The 22368-nt window shown below is 44.1% G+C and overlaps 5 protein-coding genes across 5 annotated transcripts; 2 read left to right on the top strand and 3 right to left on the bottom strand.

Annotated features, from left to right (window-relative positions):
* Positions 1-6270: 6270 nt before the first annotated feature.
* BDW43DRAFT_322517 (SDR family NAD(P)-dependent oxidoreductase) lies at positions 6271-7279 on the bottom strand (the record flags this gene model as incomplete). Its single annotated transcript, XM_032049571.1, has 1 exon — positions 6271-7279. The coding sequence occupies exon 1, from the start codon at positions 7072-7074 to the stop codon at positions 6271-6273; it is 804 nt and encodes a 267-aa protein (XP_031895680.1). The 5' UTR covers positions 7075-7279.
* A 491-nt stretch (positions 7280-7770) lies between these two features.
* BDW43DRAFT_315483 (fungal specific transcription factor domain-containing protein) lies at positions 7771-9740 on the top strand (the record flags this gene model as incomplete). The annotated part of the gene is made up of 2 exons (XM_032048068.1): positions 7771-8013; positions 8076-9740. The coding sequence occupies 2 exons, from the start codon at positions 7771-7773 to the stop codon at positions 9738-9740; spliced, it is 1908 nt and encodes a 635-aa protein (XP_031895679.1).
* Positions 9741-13673: 3933 nt separating this feature from the next.
* BDW43DRAFT_322516 (antibiotic biosynthesis monooxygenase family protein) lies at positions 13674-14057 on the bottom strand (the record flags this gene model as incomplete). Its single annotated transcript, XM_032049570.1, has 1 exon — positions 13674-14057. One exon carries the CDS (start codon positions 14055-14057, stop codon positions 13674-13676), a length of 384 nt encoding a protein of 127 aa, XP_031895678.1.
* Positions 14058-14699: 642 nt separating this feature from the next.
* BDW43DRAFT_289897 (uncharacterized protein) lies at positions 14700-15371 on the bottom strand. Its single transcript, XM_032043448.1, has one exon. The coding sequence runs from the start codon at positions 15315-15317 to the stop codon at positions 14859-14861; it is 459 nt and encodes a 152-aa protein (XP_031895677.1). The 5' UTR covers positions 15318-15371; the 3' UTR covers positions 14700-14858.
* A 4470-nt stretch (positions 15372-19841) lies between these two features.
* On the top strand, positions 19842-21270 carry BDW43DRAFT_303550 (uncharacterized protein; the record flags this gene model as incomplete). Its single annotated transcript, XM_032045434.1, has 8 exons — positions 19842-19866; positions 19898-20115; positions 20203-20264; positions 20379-20511; positions 20704-20802; positions 20935-20979; positions 21010-21075; positions 21109-21270. The coding sequence occupies 8 exons, from the start codon at positions 19842-19844 to the stop codon at positions 21268-21270; spliced, it is 810 nt and encodes a 269-aa protein (XP_031895676.1).
* Positions 21271-22368: the final 1098 nt, after the last annotated feature.

The raw sequence follows: 22368 nt of genomic DNA, 5'->3' as shown, positions 1-22368 counted from the left end.
ATAATCCTGTAATAAAATCTATTGTTATAATATCTCCCGGCCTTACAGGGATTAGAAGCGGAGCTAATTTCCTATAAGATATATATCTATACACTTTAATATGTTAACAGGTATTATATATTTTCATATATTCTTTTATATCAGCGTGCATATCATGCCAATAATACTTATATCTGATAATGTTGTAGATACAGTTGAAGCCAGCGTAATCCCCCTACAGTAGGTCATGGTTTGTTCTTATGATTTCTTGAATTATTGCTTTAATTTTAGGTATATAAACTGTATCCTTATACCTGAAGAGCCTGTCTTTATCTATTCTCCAGAGCAAATTACCTTACTTTCCCTGACTCTCTTGCTACATGTGCAGGTATTGATTTTTTGTTTTTATATCCTTCTATTGGGTGCGGCGGATAAGCTCTATCATTAATTCTGCAGGGTCAGAGTATGCTGATTCAGATCTGATTACTTTGGCAACCGCAATCCATGGTACCCAGTGATCTAGAATACTGGTAATGCCGGCAGCGCGATTCTTATCTACAGGTATGTTTTAATCTTCTGCAGGAATTTATTACTCTTGAGTATTTTCTCTTTTACTTTGGTATCTTTTTGCCTGTTCTGCTTGGAATACAGGACTTTTTCTATTGGGTGTGTCTTTCTAATTTACAGCCTTTCCCATTGCCTGCTGTAGCTTTGCCTGTAGAGTTGGCAGCATTGACTGCAGGTTAATTTCTTCTTCAGTAAGTATATAGTCAGGTCTTTGACTAGGCGCATCTGTAAGGTTTTTATTCCCTGGGCAGTACTCTATTTTAAAATCGAACACACTGAGCAGCTCTACCTAATAAGCCTGACATCTGTTCAGCTGCTTTAGTAATGGCTGCATGAAGCTGCTGAGGTTAGCATAGTCAGACTTAACAGTGACAGGATACCCGCTTCCTTTCAGGTAGTGCCGCCATATTTTGAATACCTTAATAATTATGAGAAGCTCCTTATTGTGTACTCTATATCTATATTCTGTATCTATTATTTTTCTAGAATGGAAAGCGATGGGGTGCCATACCCTGTTGCTATATAATTAGAAGATTATCGCGCTTATAGCGAAGTCAGATATATCTATTTCTAATATAATCTACAGTGCGGGATTAAAATACTTAAGGACTGGCGCTTTCTTAAAGACCTCTTTTAATTTCTTAAATACTTCCCTTGTCTTTGGTAAGAGCTTAATTTTCTTGTCTAGAAAGTTATGCTTTTGCTAGTAGGGACTCTTTTTATCTCCTGTAGGTTTATATAGTTTATTTTTGGCTTTCTTTCCGCTTTCTGGATCTCTTATAAGGTCTATCAGAGGCAGCGCTATGCGCAAGTATTTCTTAATAAATCTGCAGTAGAAGTTTATGAAGCCAGTAAACATTAGAATCTCCTGTACTGTAGTAGGCTCAGGCCATAAGTCTATAGTTTCTACCTGCTCAGGCTCCATTTCGATGTCTTGCGGTGTGATAATGAATCCTAGATAGCTCACATATGTGGTATAGAACTCGCACTTGCTCAGTTTAGTATATAACTGATACTGCCGCAGTCATTCCAGGACTGCCCGCACGTGTTATACATGCTGAGCTTCTGATATTGAATAGATAAGGATATCATCTAGATAGACCATACAGCATATATTAAGTAGGTTACTGAGAGCCTTATTAATATATGCTTGGAATATTGCAGGTGCGTTGGCTAGGCCAAAAGGTATTACCTGATATTTAAAATAGCTATAACAGATGCGGAAAGTAGTTTTCCACTTATCTTCTGCTTTAATACAAATACAATAATACATATCTTGCAGGTCTAACTTAGTGTAAATTATTGCTTCCACTAAATAATCTATTGTCTTATTAACTAGCGGTAGCAGATAGCAGTTCTTGATTATGATTTCATTTAATCTGCAGTAATCCATATATAGCTGCAGGCTGCTATCTTTCTTTGGCATAAACATAATAGGTGTTCCTGCTGGGCTTTTTAAGGATTTTATCTATTCTTTTTTAAGTGCAGTAGTAATATATTCTCAGAGCACTTTAAGCTCCTTTTTAAATAGAGAGTAAATCAGCTGGTGTGGTGGCTGTTTCCTAGGGATTAATTCAATTGTATGATCATATTCTATATATAGAGGTAGTTTCCCCGCTTCTTCTTCAGAGAAGACTTCCTAAAATTCCAGGTACTTCTTTAGTATCTCTGGCTTTGCTTCTTTAGTTACCGCTGCTATGCTAGCAGTCCACACCTTAATCTTATCTTCATAGATATTCACGTGGGCTATATAGATAGAGAGACCTTCCTCTACTGCTCAGACCATCTCTGCGCTTGAAACTATTGGTATGGGATTGCTGCTGCAGCTATCCCTATAGATAAAGTTACGGGCTTACCAGTTAATCAGGGGATTTGCTTTCCATAGCCATAAATAGCCAAGAATAATATTATAGTTCTCCATGTCTATCATATCCGCAGTGAAAACTGTCTCCTGTCTGACATTCTGGCAATCCTCCGCACCTATAGTGACCTGGTATCTGCCGTATAAGGGGATCTTATGCCTGTCTAGTGCCATAATCTTTCTAGATACTTTCTGTGCCGTAGGTAAGTTTTCTTTTGCCCATATCTGGTTTATCAGGACTACTTGGACTCCACTATTAATCAATACTTTGGCTTCTTTTTGGCCTGCTGGTATACGCAGCTTTACCCATATACTTATCAAGTTATTTAGTTTTTGATTAGTCTTAATCCCTAGAACTGCAGCTACATCACAGTCTCAGGTATCTAGTTTTTTAGCATGTTAGCCGCAGTTATTGTTGGTTTAACTCTAGCCATGCAGCAGTCTCTACTTCAGTGTCTGAAATATCTGCAGTAATAGTATTTGTCCTGTAGGCTGTCCTTGTTATTTCTGTAGCTTATTCTATTACCTATATTGGACTTCCGTTCCTGCGGGTTATGATTCGGACTCAGTAATAAGATTCTGTTAAATAACAATCTCTTTCTAAGGGCTTGTCCCTGCTGCGGGAATGGCAGTGTTAATGCATATCAGTTAGTACACTGTTTTTCTTGATTTGCCCTGTGATATAGCAGGCTGTCCTTAATGGTTTAGAGATGCGCTATAAAGTTTTCATATTTATCAGGTTTATTCAGATATTTTAGTGATTCTTGCTGCAGCTTTTCTAGGACTTGTGCCTGAAGATAGTTCTTTTATTATAGTTCAGTATAAGATTCCGGAAGTTACACTTCCTATTGCGCGATAAATGCAGCAAATTTCTGTACAGTTTGGTAGGATTATTGTTTTGTATTATGGTATTTCTGGTTCGTATCCCGCTGTAAATTGACAGGGTCATTTAACTGCCACAGAAGAAAGTCGCAGAACTTGCCCTAAGTAGGGTCATGTTCCTGTTTGTTGGTATGTTGATCCCACAGGCGTATGAGGTTTGCCGATAGGTAGGAGATGCCATCCGCAACCTTTATTGCATTATTGGTGAAATAGTATCAATTGACAGTAAAGTGATTCTTCATGCAGGCTATAAATATAGTATATTCTTTCATATTCTTTCTGTAGTATTCTTCGCTTATTACTGGTCGGCTAGAAGACCTGCGGGGGGAAGATATCCGCACTTTCTGGACTTACATCGCGTTATTTCTGTTTGCTTTATTTAATTCTGGTTCAGGGTATAATAGTTCCGCCTCTATGTGTTCAGTTACTTCCTGTAGCTTTTGCTTTTCTTGCTTAATCAGGCAGTTGAGTTCCTGCTTTTGCAGCTCTAGTTAGATCTGCTGATATTCTTGCTCCATGAGCTGCACTTCTTCCTCTAGGGCAGGACTTGGGGTTCTTATTGTTGATGGAGAGGTGCTTCCTGATCCCGCTTGCGCAGTTATGTTTCTGTGGGGTTGCGATATAGTAGCTGCGGCTATTGTCATGGGGGTCGATTCTGAGATTGTCGGGTCATGCAGTTCCCTGGGGCTTTGGGTATTTGATCCAGTGTCTCCCGCAGGAGCTACTGCCCTGCGCGTCTGCGGTGCCATAGCGGGCTATTCGGGGGTAAGAGAACCCAAGAGAGTGATCAAAATTGTTAATTGCAGCTCAGAGAGCCGCAGGTAGTAGGGGAATAGCGTGCTACGGCGCCGCAGGTGGCAGGAGCAGAGGACTGGGTTCCTATTGAATGATCTACTACCATACACAGAGGTTGATCACTGGTTTCTGAAGCCATTGGGGTGCGGTAAAGATTTTACCGCAGCGGGTAGCACGTGACCCGCACGTGCTACTATATCACCCGCAGGCGCTGTAAGGTGCGCCTAACATATATTTATCTGATATAAAGATAATCTCTTCTTCAGAATTCCAGTTCACGGCTTTTTATAGAGATTCTGATAGTCTCTAATAGTTAGTCTCTAAAGATTATGAGATAGCTAAGGTTACTGTATTATTTATATAGCCAAACCTGGCTTTTAAGCGGCTCAGCCAGAAGAGAGATAATAGAGAAAGCATAAATAGAATTAGTAACACTAGTGAGTCCTATAGTAGACTGCAGAGTATCTCTATTATAGGTTCTAGTTCACTATTAAGTCAGATTTGTACTGAGCAGCCTGTAATAAAGAAGATAACCTAGTATCTTTATATTCTATATTTTACCAGAATTAGTCTCTATCCTAAGATAAGGATTGAAGTGCCGAGACTAAGTATATACTATAAATAGTTTAGATAATTCTATTTATAAGGCTATCTAATGTATTTTCTGATTCTAATATAGTTAAGAGGCCTTCAATATTTTAAGCCAGGAATATATAGAATCAGGGTATATTAAGAATACTGAACTTTAGTTTTTATAGGGCCTCTGAATATCTCTGGCCCCAGGGTAGGACAGTAAAAAGGGAATAATAATCTAATATAGTATCTAGATAACTTATTACTCTAGTTCTTGCTCCAGCAAGAGCTAGAGTACCTGAGATAAAGATTAGATTAAGAATATTATCTTTATTATATATAGAAATATCTATTTCAGAGATAAATACTAGTCCAAGCCTGTTAAGCTATTCTGTCACTGGCTCAGTTAAGATAGAGAGCCCTTGCTGGAGTGAGATTTACTATCTACTGTGTAGAAGATTAAAATTACTGGCTAGCAAGGTTAGCAGAGAGAAGTATAAATCAGGCAGGTTAATAAGTAACTGTATAGACCTGTTAGACCTAAGTAAGGATAGGCCAGCAGGGATATTATAGATATTATATATTAGAGTAGATTATCTGGACTGTGCAAAGATTTAGAGTAGAAGAAGATCTGATAGGATCTGTCAAGGATATCTACTATTCAGGGTAGAAGACCTGTCAACTAGGTAAGGATACGTAGGCTGGGAGGGAGAGAGAGGTCAAAGGCAGGCAGTAGATATTATTCAGATAGGAGACTGATTCTTGATCTCAATCCCATTCAAATATTTGACAAGCTTCGCCCAAGGCACGAAATCCTCGACGAACTCCCTGCCACTGTGTCAAATATTTGAATGGGATTGCGAGATTCCCGTTTGATGTTGAGCTTATTGAAGGTGACAAGCTGCCTTGGTCGGATGATATACGATGGACACCGGAGGACATTCTTATTCGCGGACAAATTTGGAGCCAATCTTTTTATCCGCATGGTTTCTTCGGAGACTGCCCGACGGAGGAAGACGAACGCAACATACACCGGCCAATTTTGGAGATATCCAGAAGACACAGATGTCTCTGGCTCGGAGTGAGGCTTTCAAGTGTACGTCCTCCATACAACGTATATACTGTGTCTAACGCTGTTCGCAGTTTAAACGGTGGATTATATATGACGGAAAGTCGTACGAATTCTCAAAAACGCCCTTTGCTGAGGAGATAGAAAACCAAGCCAAAGTTCACGAGCTATTTACTAAGTATGGGGAGTCCAAGTGAGATATCCGCACGCGCGAACCTCCGACGTTACTTTGGTATTCTAGCCCCTGCTTGCCCTGGCGCCCGATGGCTATCTGTATGGAAACCGCATTATGTCCGAAATGCGAAGGGTGAAGGAGGGAGACGCTGGACGCGTTTGCATTGATGGCGGGACGTGCGGCTAATGCCTATGATATTTTCAGCAAGAGGCCACCAGTTCATTGTCCGCCGTCATGTATCCCGATCCCATACCTGAATTTCAGCAATTTGGCTGGTATAGCAACAGGAAATCATGCGCAGTAGTGACATCACACTCAGTTGCCACGCCCAGAATTGTACTTTGCCAGATCAAGATGTTATTTGAATGATTAGACGCCCAACCCGCCACTTACAATCAGGTTGACCCCATTCAGCCATGTCGCACGTGGATGACATAGCATTAGGACGGCGTACGATATCTCACTTGTCTCTGCAGGTCTGTTGGCAACGGGTGTGCCCTCAATAAGAGGATTTATGATCCTCTGGAACTCCGCTCCAGCCAAAGCCGCGCCGAAAGCTTCGGTGCGCGTTGGTCCAGGGGACACGCAGTTGACGGTGCAGTGATACTTCGGAGGGAGCTCCTTGGCCCACACCTTGGTAAAACTCTCAATCATAGCCTTGGTTCCGGATAATAACGTTTGCATACCCATTCCTTCCTTCGCCGAGATGCTCGAAATGTTGATGATTCGCGATCCTTGGGGCGAAAGATGAGGAAGAGCCGCTTGGGTGAGCAGGAAGGTTCCGCGGCCATTCACGTTGACCAACGTCTCCCAATGCTCCAGGGTCTGCTCTTCAAACGGAAGATCCACCGTCTTCCCAGCATTATTGACTAGGATGTCAATTACTTCAAAGGCAGCGACGGCTGCATTTATGAGGATTTGAGGCCCGGTAGTGGTCGAGATATCGGCTTCCACGGCGATGGCAGGCGTATGCAGACTATTTAGAACTGTATTTGCTCGGTCTCGTCGAGTGGAGGATGGGTAGTTAAGGACGATTTTTGCACCGCTCTCTGAGAGTTCCCGGGCAATCTGGGCGCCGAGGCCTCCGTGGGACCCGCTGATGACAGCGACTTTGTCTTTCAGGGATTGCCGATGTAGGCAGGGGAGAGATCGATCTGAGTCCTGGCGGGCCATGCTGCGGCTTGAGGGCTTTAGATATACAACTCGCGTGAAGACAATTGTCCCTTAGATGAACCTGTGACCTGTAAAGGGGCCAACAACTTGAAGTTGCATGCAGTGCCCCAATGTTCGCGAGAAGTCCTCACAATAAATAGGCCCACGAGGCGGGCCCAGTGGAGCTTGAGAGTGTTATTATTTTACTAGATAATGCACAGCGTATTGTCAGGGAAACTTTGTCTTCGGACAATGAACCGCGCGACTCCGATGACACCGACGAGGCCGCCCGTACCCACATGGCTGCGCAATCATCACGGATGGTGCAACGACACTCTCCACGGATCTGTTTCTTCCCACAGTCACCCTTTCAACTTGAATGAATTATTTGCGCACCGCGGCCGCTGTGAGCTTTTGTTCCTGATAATGCAAGCTAGCAGTGGTCACTCTCACTCGGGGGACGCCCACGCACCCGGAGCGACGCCGCGAAATGCGCCTTCAAATCAACTCAGCTGCATCAGCTGTCGACAGAAGAAAATCCGATGTGACCGGCAAATACCCTGTTCTAACTGTATCAAATCTCAGCACGAATGTACTTTTCCACGCCCGGCGCGAATAGCGAGAAGGGGAAGGAATACTACGAGTGCTGAATTGTCCGCTCGAATGCAGCGCTTGGAAGAATCCCTAGTCACTCTCAGCAGAGACGTAAACGGCAGAATGGAACGACCAGTCTCACCGGTAGAACTATTCTCGCCCCCCGCCCTGGGAAGCACAGCCGACGCAAGCGACGTTGAACCCGGAGGGGACCTCGTCGATCGTAACTCTCGGAAGGATCAGCTCGCAGGTGGTGCTGTTCCTTGTAGGCAAGACGTGGTGTCAGAAGGCCACGGTTTTGATCCGTTGGGTATGGCGTGCTCAGCAACAGCGAATGCAGTAAGGACTGCCCAAGTGACATGGCACGTCAGTTCGAGTGATTCTATGTCGGTCCACATCAAAGCGCCCCTGCTAACTGAAGACTGAAGGCCGTCGGAACGAGTGGGCTGCACGGTCCTTCCGTCAATTCCCCTCCATTCCTGCACTGTCGCCAAAACCGAAGCGTGCTATCGGGTTCGCCGGAAACACGTAACACACTGCTTTTTGGACTGCAACCTGTCACGTGTCCTTTGCTATTTATCGGCTCCGATACTTCACAGCAGCGTGTACTTTGGCAGAGCTATTTAGATAATGTTGCCCCTCTTGTGAGCATCATGCATCGGCGAACACTTGAAGAGCTTCTGACGCAGGCGAGTAAGCGTACAGAGGTAATCAATAAACCGCGAAAGGCTATTCTCCTCGCCGTTTACTTGTCTGCAATCACGAGTATGACACCCGCTCAATGTTTAGACAAGCTCGGCGAACGCCAAGAGGAGGCGATCCACAGATATCGTCTCGCTGTCGAGAACGCTCTCACCCAGGCTGATTTCATCAACTCGCATAGTCTGGAATTGTTGCAATCTGCGGTTCTGTACCTCATTTGCGTTCGCCGGCTTGATCAGGGGAGTTTTGCATGGACGATGTTAGCGATCGTTTTGCGTCTTGCACAACGGCTGGAGCTTGATCGTGAAAGCACTTTGTCCGCCAAGACTCCAATCACTACAGAGATGTCTCGGCGGCTTTGGTGGCATATCGTAGTGCTGGATGTCCAATGCGCAGAAGATCATCGCACGGAGCCCATGGTTCAGGATGGGCAGTACGACACTCGGTTCCCGCTAAACATCAATGATAATGACCTAGTCCCTGGCGCCACGGAGTTTCCACGGGAACGCTTTGGTTTTACAGATATGACTTTTTCATTGATCCGATTCCAGATCGCAGCAGCTTACCTCGTCCTAAAGCGTTCCTCGACCACACATCATAATGCCTCCATGGAGGATATGGTCACGCACCGCCAGCAGCTTGTCACTGATCTTGAGCAGCGGTTATATGAGAAGTATCTGAAATCCTGCAATCCTGCCATCGCCATGCATTCGTTCTGCTGCGCCGTTTCTCAACTGGTGCTTTCAAAACTACGGCTCTACGTTTACAACGGAGTTTCACCGGGGGAAACGCCTACTACAGAGTCTATGGCGAAAATCCACGAATTTCTGTTCGCAACTTCCGTCGATATCATCGAGCTCTCGGTCTTCCTGGAGACCAGTCAAAGAGATACTGGCAATTGGAGTTGGGTATTCAAAAATAACAATCAATGGAATGCAGTAGCTTTCGCCCTTGCGGAGCTCTGTGTCCGCGTATCGGGCCCTGATGTGGACCGTGCTTGGTTGGCGATTACGTCTGCTTACAACTTGTGGAATTGGCGAGATGCTAAAGGGACGTGGCCAGCCATACCCCGCCTCACTGATCGAGCTCTCCAAGCAAGAAGGAATCTGTTGGGTCTTGCCCGCAATGATGGATCAGCCTTTACTCGAGACTATTGTCGACCGTGGCCAGAAGACCTGCGGCCGCCGCCGCCAAAACGGTCCCAGGGGGCTTATCATCCAAAGCCTTCGTCCACTCTTAACCATTCCTACAACATGTCGAATGCTCCTAGTTCGCTCGTGAACATTACGGAATCAGATTTGAGCGCGGACAGCCGCTTTGGCGATTTACTGGAGGATGACATTTTCTCAAACTTCAACATACCACCTAACACCATTTTGGGTCTCTTTTGACCAAGTCCGGCCCGACAGTGCTTCCGATTCCCTCCCTGCCATCCAGCCTCACAAATTTTGCCCCCGCGAACTCGGCCAGATCCTGCGTACCCAATGGCAAAAGTGCCTAATGGCGCTGCCTCACACTCGCAATGGGGTTTGGAAGATTTCTGTTGTCTCACCAGCTCAGTGCCTGGAATTTATCGCTCGTTGGCCATGCTTCCTGATTTCCTGAAGCGAGAGATATACACCCGATTGGGAGGAATGAAGTGGTAGCATCCTTAGATAAGTTGCGACACTTGGTCCTGCCGTATTCTGTGTGATGCTCGTTTGTGCCTGCTCGGATTTCCTGCGTTGACTTTAAATGATACAATCTGACCGGAGAATAGGGTTATGGGTCACGCGGCCATTCCTTAGTTAGGATTCCCGCGCATTGATCGGATTGTGCTGACGCTGAGACACTAATAATTATTCCCACTATTCTTTTGAGCTACGACGGATTACGCGTCCGAGCATGTTCAGACCGATCAACTTCCAAATCCACTGTGTGAATAATAGGATGTATGCCAGTGTTTGACCTATCCACCTGAAAAGTATGTTTTCAAGTGGAAAAGTTCAGTTTATTACCCAGAATTTCGAGCGTCGACAGTCCTCTCAAAACTAGTGTAAACAATGTCCATAACCCTTGATAATATCAACTTCTGCTACTAATACCCTCCTCCATCCAAACCCACTACTGCCTCTTGTTGGAAGCCATATCGAGTCCTTTCAACCTAAACACTCATTCCACCTCGGACTTGCCTTCTTCTATCTAAGCCAAATGCCACAACATCATACGCTCCAACTAGGAGGGGTGCACCAGAGTCGAACTACAGTCCGACTATACTGGTGGGGGTACGGCAGGTGTGTCCGCGGTGAGCCCGACATCGGGATAGAACACATGGCTCTGGCGGAGCCTAATTCGAAAGTGTCAGGGAAGAGTTCAGAGACGCATTAGATTTGGGACTTCTTTATTAAGACAACAGATATATTCCGGAGCCCGAGTACCCCTTCAGGAGGTGATATGTGCGGTTTTCCAGATAAGCGACGGTAAAAGCCGCAAAACCAAGCATTATATATAAATCAGTCGCTATAGAGGATGTCTTGCAGGAGCAGTCGGACGAGCAGGCGTCCCTTTTAATACAGCCTGTCACTTTTTTGGACTCTGAACAGGTTTTTACTGGGCAGGAAGTTCATAGAGGTGTAATATTTCTAACATAAACTTGTGTCGCCAAAGCCTAAGACTCTTGGGCTACTCGAAGATAGCGTTGAGGCTAGCGGATTACAAGTTCGAACCGGTCAATTTATAACCGACTATTTATACGTATCTCTCGGTCACCTTTGATGGGCGTCCCAGAGAACACGCTTAACTTAGAAGTGGAGATCTCAGCCTGGAAATATCAAGATCGAAGGAAGGACAGTTGAAGTCTCCGAGGGCCCGAATGCCCTAAGCTATAAAGGCGAGGATTCAGGGGATAGAAAAGAGCCTCAGATACGGGAGCGTCGGGCCGAAGACCGGAGCGCAGGCACATGTGGGAGAGATAGTAAGTGTCCCACCAACAATGAGAGGGGCGCTGCCGCCTATCCCCCAACGGCCCCGCCGTAGCGGACCTCCGCTACCACTAGGGTTCGGGATTCCATAGGCTTAATTCCACCCTACGTTGGGTGGATTTTCTCGCCCACTGATTGGCCGATATTTGATGTTCCCCCGTGCTCCCGCCGCCCCGCGTGCGTGTCCCGAAGCGGGCTCCCTCTCTGTATCTTCCCAGTGCCTCGGTCTTCGGACTCCGAGTTGTCCGTGGGCCGGCATTCGGATCCCTTAACCCTACAGCAATCTACAGCCAGAATCAGTGATGTGGTTATTACTCTGGCCGGTTCTTCGGCATCTGTTTGATCTCGGGTCGTGCTGGGTCTCCCGATATGAAAGCTGCTAGGTAGGTTAGTAAATATTCTTACTCACGACTACTACATTGGCAGCGGTTAGTACTGAAGGCGGCTCCGACACTCTTTCTTCCCTTCTTCCGCCTTACGACTACCATTACGAAGCAATGTTAGCCGCGGCTAAGTTTACAATCAGTTCAATGCGTCCTCCAATTATATCAATGTCTTGCCGGCAGGGTCACCTCAACAATCGACACACACTACTGTTTATGACGACATGCCTAGAAGCCCGGCTGTACAGAATCAATTGTGGTAGACGCGCTGCCTGATGTCACCGTGAAGGATAATACATGAGCCATAGCAATCACTGGTGAGCAATGAGTCCTTCAAGAATGACATCAACAGAGCACGCGATGTGACCATCCAAAATTGTTTCGACCTCCTGTAGATTCATGAGGGCAGGAGCCCAGGTTTTTGTCAAGCACGGCGTGAAAGGAGGTGCTGCCCAGTGGTTCGTTCATGATATTGATCTTCTGGTGATAAGGCGCAGAGAGGTGACTTGCAACGAAATAATACTTCAGACTAGGTATGCTACTGCGATCAGAGAACAGCTCACACTGGCATATTGTACTGCATTTGCCTCGCTGCACAGTTTTGAGATGTAGATTTATGCCATTCTGAACATGTGGAATGCGTTGTCCCACATCTCCGAGCGGACTTCTCGGTTGAGTGCCGATGCGGGTGTGTAATTGGTTTTCTAGCTAATCTGCCTCAACACTTCCGGGACCTAAACCCAGTTCTGGAAGATTTTGCCGAGCTTGATTGTTCAAAGACGTGATGCTCCCGAGCAAAGGTTTAGTTCCTGACTAGAACTGGGAGTTAACTGGATTTGGGGAGAAGGGAGGATAGCACAAAAGCTGCTTTCGGCATGCTTTGCGATTGTCGTAGTTAGGTGTCAGTTCTTTTTTTGACGATTCCACTACATTATGCGAGCGACTCTACATAGTAAGGCCCACAATACCATCCTTACAGCACGAGGTAGAGAGAAGCCAACTTCTGAAACCTCCAGAGTACACATATGTAAGTCCTGAACATTATTTCTAGCTATAGTAACCGGGTAGTAATGAGCTCATAGCTAGTGTGCACGGCCGAGAGGGCGTTGGAAAAGACTATACAGAAAGTCGAAACCAGATTACTCTACACGCACTGGTTTACGCCTAGCACCAGTGACCGTCTTAGCTCGTGTTTGGCTGCTATGAAGGATGTTTTCTACTAATAGATTAATTAACCATGGTGTATCGGTTCGGCACGTTTATCCACGGGGTATCAAGACCACTCTTCCTTCGCTTTCCCCACTAGCGCAACATAAGAAACTAGTCATTAGCAAAAAAATGAAAGATTCTGAAATGTATCATCGGTAGTATCCACTTGTGAACGATGTTCTGGTGGGAAACTAAGCTAAAAACGAGTACTTTTACGAGACCCATAAAAGAGGCTCGTTGCTAAGTATGGTCTCACGAAAGCTCCGATCCACACAACTCTATAGGTATGATAGCCATGAGAAGTTTCGCGAATGGGTGAAACCAGCAATGCATTGTACAGCCCCTTTGGTAAGAATTTCCAGAGGCTTTTGCTCCCATTCCTTGACTAACCCCGCGAACCTGCGTGTCGAAATAAGTATGCAGAAGCGATTGTAGACCAGGCCAAAGCAAGTCGAACCATCCTAATGGGCGTATGGGATTGAGCATGCTCTCGGGGTTTCCAAACTTGGATAAACGTCTATCTACCATAGTATGGGCTCACTAGAGCACGGATATTTTAGGTTTCATTTGGACTACCTCTATTCAATGTATCGCCGTCTTTGGTTTGCTATAGCACCTTAATACGTTTGTTGCAATCGGGCAGCTGCTAAGTCTCTCGCTGTATCGCCTAGGCTAACGTATAAGCTAGTTGTGCATAGCTCTGGGAGAAGTTTCTGCCCAGTATCATTGTGCTTGGTACTATTTCCTAGGCCTCTCGTCGTCCTCTTTGGACTTATACACCCACACAGACACCGTCAATTGCAGCTTTCTGCAAGACAGCGGCACGGAACTCGGTACCATCCGGAAAGTCTTCACAGACTTTCAGAAATTCAGGGAGTGCCAGAGCGTTCTTCAGGTCTTCGTTATTCTCCCAGACCGCATAGTTGACGATAAAGTTACCGTCTCCAATAGCGGTATGGAGTTGGGTTGAAATGTAACCCGGGGCCTTCTTTAGAACCTCGGCAGAACGGCGCCAAGTCTGCAGGAATAACGCTTTGTCGGTCCCGCTGGGGATTGAAATAACATTAAGAAGCACAACGGGCGCGACGGGAGGATCAGTCGAAAGCATATCCTTGAAAGTTGTCGATTGGTCAAGTGGTTTATGGGTAGGCGCCATTTTGTGTAGTTGCAGACGAACAATAGCTTTCTAAGGCAGACGGTTAGATGGTGCTGGCTATATGGAAAAAGTGTGTAAGGCATTCAATACCTTGATAGAGGGACTTCTGTGTAGCCTTTGAGGATAGCAAGTGAGCGGGAGAATTAGAGAGATAATCAGCTCTATTTATCTCTTCGCCGACGAAGAGAGTTAACCGGGACGCCGTAGTTCAATGCACTGGAGGCCCGAGTCATGTACTCAATGGCCGCGCGTTTAGGGGGATCTCCAAAGGCCGAGAAAAGAGAACATCGTCATAAAGTCGTGCTTGCATGACAGCGCCTGGTGGTCATTGACTTCACTATATTGACGTCATGTGCGACGGCGAAGTCGAATGCATCAACTCATCCACCATGGTTCTCGGCCTTCGGACTATCCGCAACGTCCGGCATCCGAATACAGTCTTTCGCATGCCCTCAAGTCCGAGATGCCAGTGGGTTCTTAACTCCGGCCGACAGTTATGTTGAGAGTGGGTCTCCGCCGCTCTTGTCCGGGGCTCGCAATACCGAAACCACTTACTTGGTACAGTATCAAAGCTCCAAATCATTCATTCCGGGGCCTGGGAAGTAACGAACAACTTTCGCAGAAGAACAATCGCCAATTTGCCGCAGACCGTGGAGAACTAAAGAGTTCACCTATTGATATGACTACGTTTGATCGACTGTTGCTGGCACACAAACAGCATTGTGAGCACGACAAGAAGCAGAGACACTAGCGCCGAACATATCCTGAATCGCACACGTGCAGTGACTGTGGTCCAGTAGCTTAAATCAACAAAATAATCAATATTTGCATGCACATATCACTGTACGAAGTAACTAAACATAAGACAGTCCTCCCCCCTCCCCTTCCTCCCTTCCAGTCTTCTTTCGCAACGGAATCGCAGATCATTGAATGATAGGCAAAACGAGTAGGTTTCCAAATTGTTCGCTGAGCAGATGAAGTGCTTCCCTTTGTTGACAGTACGCTCATGGAATTGAACAACGTCCGGGGTCTTGTGGCGGAAGCAGTCATTTCCCTGAATGCGCCCTGCAGAGTTTCACCGGCGTGGAAGAGAGTAGATGTCGGGAGAATATCAACGTCCACAAGCACGATCTCATTCGGCCGTAGAGGCAGTCTGCGTGCGTGGGTGTGGAACGGTCGGTCAATGGTGGTCTTCGCGATGTCCAATTCGCGATGGCTGACACGCAACCAGCCCAGGCCAAGGAGGCCGTCATCGACCATGGAGAACGCGACATTCGGGGTAATATCGCCGGCCTTGTATCAAGCTGAACGAACAGATCCATGTCGTCGCTTTGACCAGTAGCGACCAAAATTCGCAAACGTATGTTTCCTGTCAGTTCTAGCCCACAACTATGCCGTACCCGCTAATCCAGGTTCGAAAAGACGGGTGCTAATTGGCTGTTATATTTAGGGTTTAAGTACAGGTTTTCCAAATGTTTAGAGAACAAGTTTTCCACAAAAGATGGACTAGTTGATATCAAATTTTAGACAGTTACTTTAACTGTCCCAAATTATGTTTGGTTTGCTTCAGAGATTAAATATCTGTAATTTGAAGATGTGGTGATGGTCAGAAGTTACCTATATTAAACAGTTGCGGGTTTATTGGGGTACCGGGTAGGTGCCGATCGGCAGCAGGCAACCACTACCAGCTGTAATATGATTATATGGCAGGACTGTCAAATAAATCCATACAATTTTATTAACTAACTCTATTATAGAGAGAGCAATGTATCTAGTATCTATATTAAATATAGTCCAGTAGACAAGTGTCCCCGTTCTATCTATTTTAATTAGGCCCAATGCCCACTGCTAATCATGAAACATTAGGGTTTCACATAATATCCCCATAGTTCAGTAAGTTGACAAGTCATTATTGTCCCGTGACAGATCAGGAATAATATTGGTAGTAACTAAGATTATGTATTTATTTAACTATTCCATACTCTATCAATTCATGTTTTCCATTTCCCGTGTATTCCTATCTATTCCTAGCCCACAACTATGCTGTACCCGCTAATCCAGGTTTGAAAAGACAGGTGCTAATTGGCTGTTATATTTAGGGTTTAAGTACAGGTTTTCCAAATGTTTGGAGAACAAGTTTTCCACAAAAGATAGACTAGTTAATATTAAATTTTAGACAGTTACTTTAACTGCCCCAAATTATGTTTGGTTTGCTTCAGAGATTAAATATCCGTAATTTAAAGATATAGTGATGGTCAGAAGTTGCCCATATTAAACAGTTGCGGGTTTATTGGGGTACTGGGTAGGTGCCGATCGGCAGCGGGCAACCATCACCAGCTGTAATATGATTATATGGCAGGACTGTCAAACAAATCCATACAATTTTATTAACTAACTCTATTATAGAGAGAGTAATGTATCTAGTATCTATATTAAACATAGTCCAGTAGACAAGTGTCCCTGTTTTATCTATTTTAATTAGGTCCAATGCCCACCGCTAATCATGAAACATTAGGGTTTCATATAATATCTCTATAGTTCAGTAAGTTAACAAGTCATTATTGTCCTGTGATAAATCAGGGATAATATTGGCAGTAACTAAGATCATATATTTATTTAACTATTCCATACTCCATTAATTTATATTTTCTATTTCCTGTATATTCCTATCTATTCCTAGTCTATAACTATACTGTACCTGCTAATCCAGGTTTAAAAAGACAGGCGCTAATTGGCTGTCATATTTAGGGTTTAAGTACAGGTTTTCCAAATATTTAGAGAACAAGTTTTCTATAAAAGATAGACTAGTTAATATCAAATTTTAGATAATTACTTTAACTGTCCTAAATTATGTTTGGTTCACTTTAAAGATTAAATATCTATAATTTAAAGATATAGTGATGGTCAGAAGTTACCTATATTAAACAGTTGCAGATTTGTTAGGGTACCGGATAGGTACTGATTGGCAGCGGGTAACCACCACCAGCCGTAATATGATTATATGGCAGGACTGTCAAACAAATCCATATAATTTTATTAACCAATTCTATTATAGAAAGAGCAATATATCCAGTATCTATATTAAATATAGTCCAGTAGACAAGTATCCCTATTCTATCCATTTTAATTAGGCCCAATACCTATTGCTGATTATAAAATATTAGGGTTTCATATAATATCTCTATAGTTCAGTAAGTTAACAAGTCATTATTGTCCCGTGACAGATTAGAGATAATATTGGCAGCAATTAAGATCATATATTTATTTAACTATTCTATACTCTATTAATTTATGTTTTCTATTTCCTGTGTATTCCTATCTATTCCCATATCCACATTATCAATCTACTATCTACCCACATCAAGAGAACCCTGCCATGGAAGGCCATGAATATCAATTATTCTAAAAGCTAGAAGAGTTGCCTATTATTATTTACTGATCATATCAGTATAGTATATGGCCTCCTGAGATTATTTATTATTTAAAAAGTAATATCTATTACATAAAACATGCCGATGCTGTCTAGATCCATAACACAGTGCAGCAGTGGGAGGGAATTGCCCAGCAGCCTGATATAGTGATAATTCCACACTATATGGATCAGGCATTACCCGGGTTGCCCATATACCCTGATAGCATGTTATATCAATGGGATTATTCCCGGTATCAATATATCAGCTGGAGTGTTTATAGTATACAGAACTATTGGCAGAGTATCTATAGATAGTCCTGGTTTCCCCAAGGCGGCCGTATTCGCCGGGAGCAATATATCCAGTAAGAGGCTGAGTTATGGCAGTCATATATTATTATCATATACCAGTAGATATTTCTATCGCGGACCGGATCACATTTTATCCATGTACAGGCAGCAAGGGCCGAGAAGCCATTAATTCCTATAGATATAGCAGATATTAACGCGGCTGTAGGCAAGGTTATAACTGTGTGGAAAGAGGCCAAGGCCAAGAAAGCCTAGTAGACTATCTAAGCTGTAGAAATCACTAATACCAATCTATAGTTACAGGTGACTGGATAGACCCAGTATTTACAGGATATTGTCTCCCAGGACATGTTAAACAGCGTGGACTCACCTAATCCTGAGTCTATGAACCCCATTAAGCAGAGGATCTGCCGGTTATAGGATACTATAGAGCAGGTAGTGTACAAGAGCCAGTAGACAGTGAACTATAGCAGCCAGGCTATTTATATTGAGACAGTGCAGTCTAAGACCAGGCAGACCCTGTATCAGCTATTGCAGGTATATATAGATACAGAGAGTATTGTTAAGCATGTCCAGCTGTAACAGCAGATTATGGCATTTATTGCCCGCACACAGGCCCTGTATATATAGAAGAGTCTATTATATGGCATGATATCCCGGCAGCGGAAGAAGTAGCAGCAGTTGTGGCAGTTGGCCATCTAACCTGATCCTGAGCTGATAGAATCCCGCCATCCTGAGAAGGTTCTGTGGGAGATAAGTCAGATAGAGTATATATATTTAGATTTTTATATCAAGTTATTGAACCAGCAGCCATACAGCTATAAGTATAAGAGTATATTGATATATATCATGGCAGTATTGGGCTGGAAACCTAATAGATGGTAAATCCCTGAGACATATCCCCCTGTGTTGTCCCGGGTGATCAAGGTTGCCTGTATAATAATTATACAAAAGGTATTGTGGCTGGATCTATATCCTGAGAAGATTATTACTATGTGGCGCAAGGAAGACTATTATACAGATTAGGTATTAAACAGTACTGATAATATATTAGCTGAGATTTATACTAATAAAGAATATAGCAGCAGTAAAAAGTCCCAGTAAATATTTTCATTATTCCTGTCTATATCCTCAATAGCCTGTAGTGATCTTCCAGTGATCACTGATATCCCCAGCGGGGCCCCATCCTGTCTAAAGATGTTCCAGGAACAGGTGCAGTGGATAGTGCAGCAGTTCATGGTCCACGGGATCCATAGCCTGATGTAGATATTACAGGATTGGCAGATATTTGGGTTACAGATCCATTATAACACCACATCCCCCAGCTATATAATATGGATACACCAGGACTGGTTGTTGTACCAGCATATCCAGTTCACAATAGGCGATTTCCGCGGTATAGTACATGGGTTAGTAAGAGCTATACAGGAGATTTTATACAAGTTATTATATATAAAGTGCCAGAAGGCTATGCCTGCCATCCCATAACAGGAATTGTACAATGATCTTATCCAGGGTAAGGCAGGATAGAATTTTTTGTAGGATTCCTGCATATTATGGCCTGTAGTGGGACAGTTATACATGATCCAGCAGATATGGACTGAGCTGTCTGTGCAGGTGCAGTTCACGGTCCACTGCCAGCCCTGGTGATTGTATGCCCCTGCGGTCATGCGATATTTGTACTGGGTCACACAGTTTAAGGAGAAGTTGGCCGTGTTAATCTATATAGTGGCCAGGCAGCCCAGCCGGGCCCCTGAGTTATTAAGTATCCAGCACAGTAATACAGAGACCAACTAATGGCAGAATATATATATTAAAGACGGGATAGTCATGTTAGTCACTGTATATTATAAGAGATTTTATGCCAGTAATGATATGAAGATCATCCACTAATATATACCCCAGAAGATAGGGAAGTTGATTGTGTGGTATTTATAATTAGTATTGCTATTTATCCAGCAGCTTAAGACATGGTACTGCTATCAGACATTCCCCGGATCCCCCTCCCGGGGCGCGAAGGCCCGTGATATGTATATATGGGGCCCTGATCCCGGCATGCAGCGGGTATGGTTGTCAGAGCAGTTCCGCGAGGTGTTGAAGCGCGAGACCAGTATACAGTTAGGCCAGGCCATTAACATCACTGCGTACCGGGATATTGCTATTAGAATCAGCCAGCAGTTCATGCGGCCGTCAAGCGCGTTTGCCAGCAACATACAGGAGAAGCGGGAATTGGCAGCAGCCACATTGAATACAGATGTGAAGGATAGCATAGATAAGGAGCAGTGGATGAGCTATATTACTGATTTGCAGGCTGTGCATTTATTATATTTGGCGGGGATGGTATACGCGCGCGGTATTATGGAGCAGGCTGGCACTACTAAGCACCGCTGGGCTATATTTTAATTATCCAGTACTGATTAGTATCAGTTTTTAGGATTTATATCCACCGCGGTGTTGGGGCCTGGGATCAGCAAGCACAAGCAATCCCTGTAGAAGAATAAGGCCAAGGAGAACTGGACTATATGGCGGTACTGATTAAATATTATGGACATGTGCACCGTGTTGCAGTGGATAACCGGGTTTAAGATAATTTAGTTCTGCAGTGTACAGGCTCCCGCATTGCGGGTAATCCAGGATAGTGAGAGTCCTGTAATGGCAGTAATGCCTACTGGGGGAGGCAAGAGTATGTTGTTCATGTTACCTGCATTCACAGAGCCCGGGGGCGTGACAATTATAGTAATCCTATTAATATTATTATATCAGGATATAATCTGGCGGTGCCAGGTATTAAGCATATTATATATATTATGGAAGAGCTGTTGGCTACTGGATAAGGCCATAATTATGTTAGTCACATCTAAGTCTACCGTGACTGAGGATTTTCAGACATTTATTAACTGATTATAGTAGATCCGGTAATTAGACCAGATCATGATTGACAAGTGCTATATAATATTAAATAACCAGAAGGATTTCCGGCCTGAGTTATGGCAGTTAAGCCAGTTAAACCATGCCTGCATACAGATAGTATTATTAACTGCTATATTACCTTCCCGGTTAGAGACTCTATTATTCCATTGGATGGGTTATATCCAGGAGCAGGTAAGCATGTTCTGGGCGCGGACCAGCTGTCCCAATATAGTATACTGGATATGGTAGCCTGTAGTCCTCTATCCGGCGGCCATGTGGTTTGAGACTGAATCTGTAATAGCATTTATCTGGGACTGGATCCAGTGGACCGGCAGCGGAAAGATGATTATATATAGCCATGCAGTGAGCCATATCACGGGTATTATCCGGGTGTTGGGATATGAAGCATATTACAGCCAGTAGATTAATAAGCCATTTATATTGCACTGGTTTATGCAGGGGGAGACTATGGTGATCGCTGCTATCAGTATATTAGGAATAGAAGTGGATATCCCTGATATCTACAGTATTATCCATATTGGGATGCCGCGGACATTGTTGGATTATGTACAGAAGAGTAAATAAGCCGGCCGTGATAGCCACTGCAGTGAGACTATTATCATCTAACCTGCCAGGATAACCCCCTGCGCGCCCCCCGAGGCTGAGGATGCTGCCCATTACAAGTTAGTCCAAGAATATATGGATATGATAGCGGGTGTGGGATGCCGACAATATATATTAGATAAATATTTAGATAAGACTGTAGATGGATATTGTTGACAGCAGTACCGGGATATCAATATTGATAAGATCCTGTGTGATAGATACAATCCTGATTGGGCAGCGCATGAATCCAGGGTTTCCCCCGGGGTAATTAAGGAGAATAACAAGATCAGTTCCAGCCCCTCTAGTGAAGCCCCATCACTGCGGGTTGTCCTGCCACCCACTATTCTTTCCAGGGCCTATCGCGAGACTGTCTCCCGGGCCATAGACTATACCAATCACATGTCCTGTCCCGAACTGTTATCCTGCCCGGATGAGAGACCACTGGATAGTAGGGCACTGGTTGGCATCCGGGAATGGCAGTGATAGTATGTGCAGGTCCAGCGGCAAGTGGCCCCTAAGATCCAGCAGCAGGAATATAATTCCCAGCAACAGTTAAATAAGGAGTTTATTAAAGGAGAGGCCAGGCAGTGAATCCGGCAATATTATATATATATTATAGCCGGCTGGGAATAGCATGAGCATAAGTTAATATTTTGTCAGGGACTCCAGAGTGCCAGTGCTAAAAAATAGATACAGGACATCCACGAGATCAGGATCCAGTTTACTGGATTCAGTGCATGTTTTTGGTGTTATATGTCCCAGTCTATATATCAGGGATAGTAGAGCGGCAGGAGAGATTATATATACTAGGATATATTATTATCTATAGTAGCTATAATATTGTATGGACTGTAGACTAAGCAGGTGCAATCATTATAGTAATAGTAATTAGCCAGCCATAGGACTGACAGTCAGGATATTCAGTAGATAGCACGGTTTTTTAGACAGGCTACTGAGAGAATACAGAGCCAGCACAACCAATTATTTATATTATTTTATTGATTATACTGGATATATATAGAGTTAGAGCAGCGTAAGAAACTGCTATTATAATTATAGATTATTTTATAGAATTAA

Source organism: Aspergillus alliaceus (genome assembly GCF_009176365.1).
Source record: "Aspergillus alliaceus strain CBS 536.65 unplaced genomic scaffold BDW43scaffold_59, whole genome shotgun sequence".
Taxonomy (NCBI): domain Eukaryota; kingdom Fungi; phylum Ascomycota; class Eurotiomycetes; order Eurotiales; family Aspergillaceae; genus Aspergillus; species Aspergillus alliaceus.
Note: the sequence above shows the minus strand (reverse complement) of the source record. Positions and strands in the feature narration are given on the sequence as shown.

Excerpts from the sequence above, each read along its gene's own strand:
- BDW43DRAFT_289897 (XM_032043448.1), bottom strand. The coding sequence starts at position 15,317 with ATGGTCGATGACGGCCTCCTTGGCCTGGGCTGGTTGCGTGTCAGCCAT.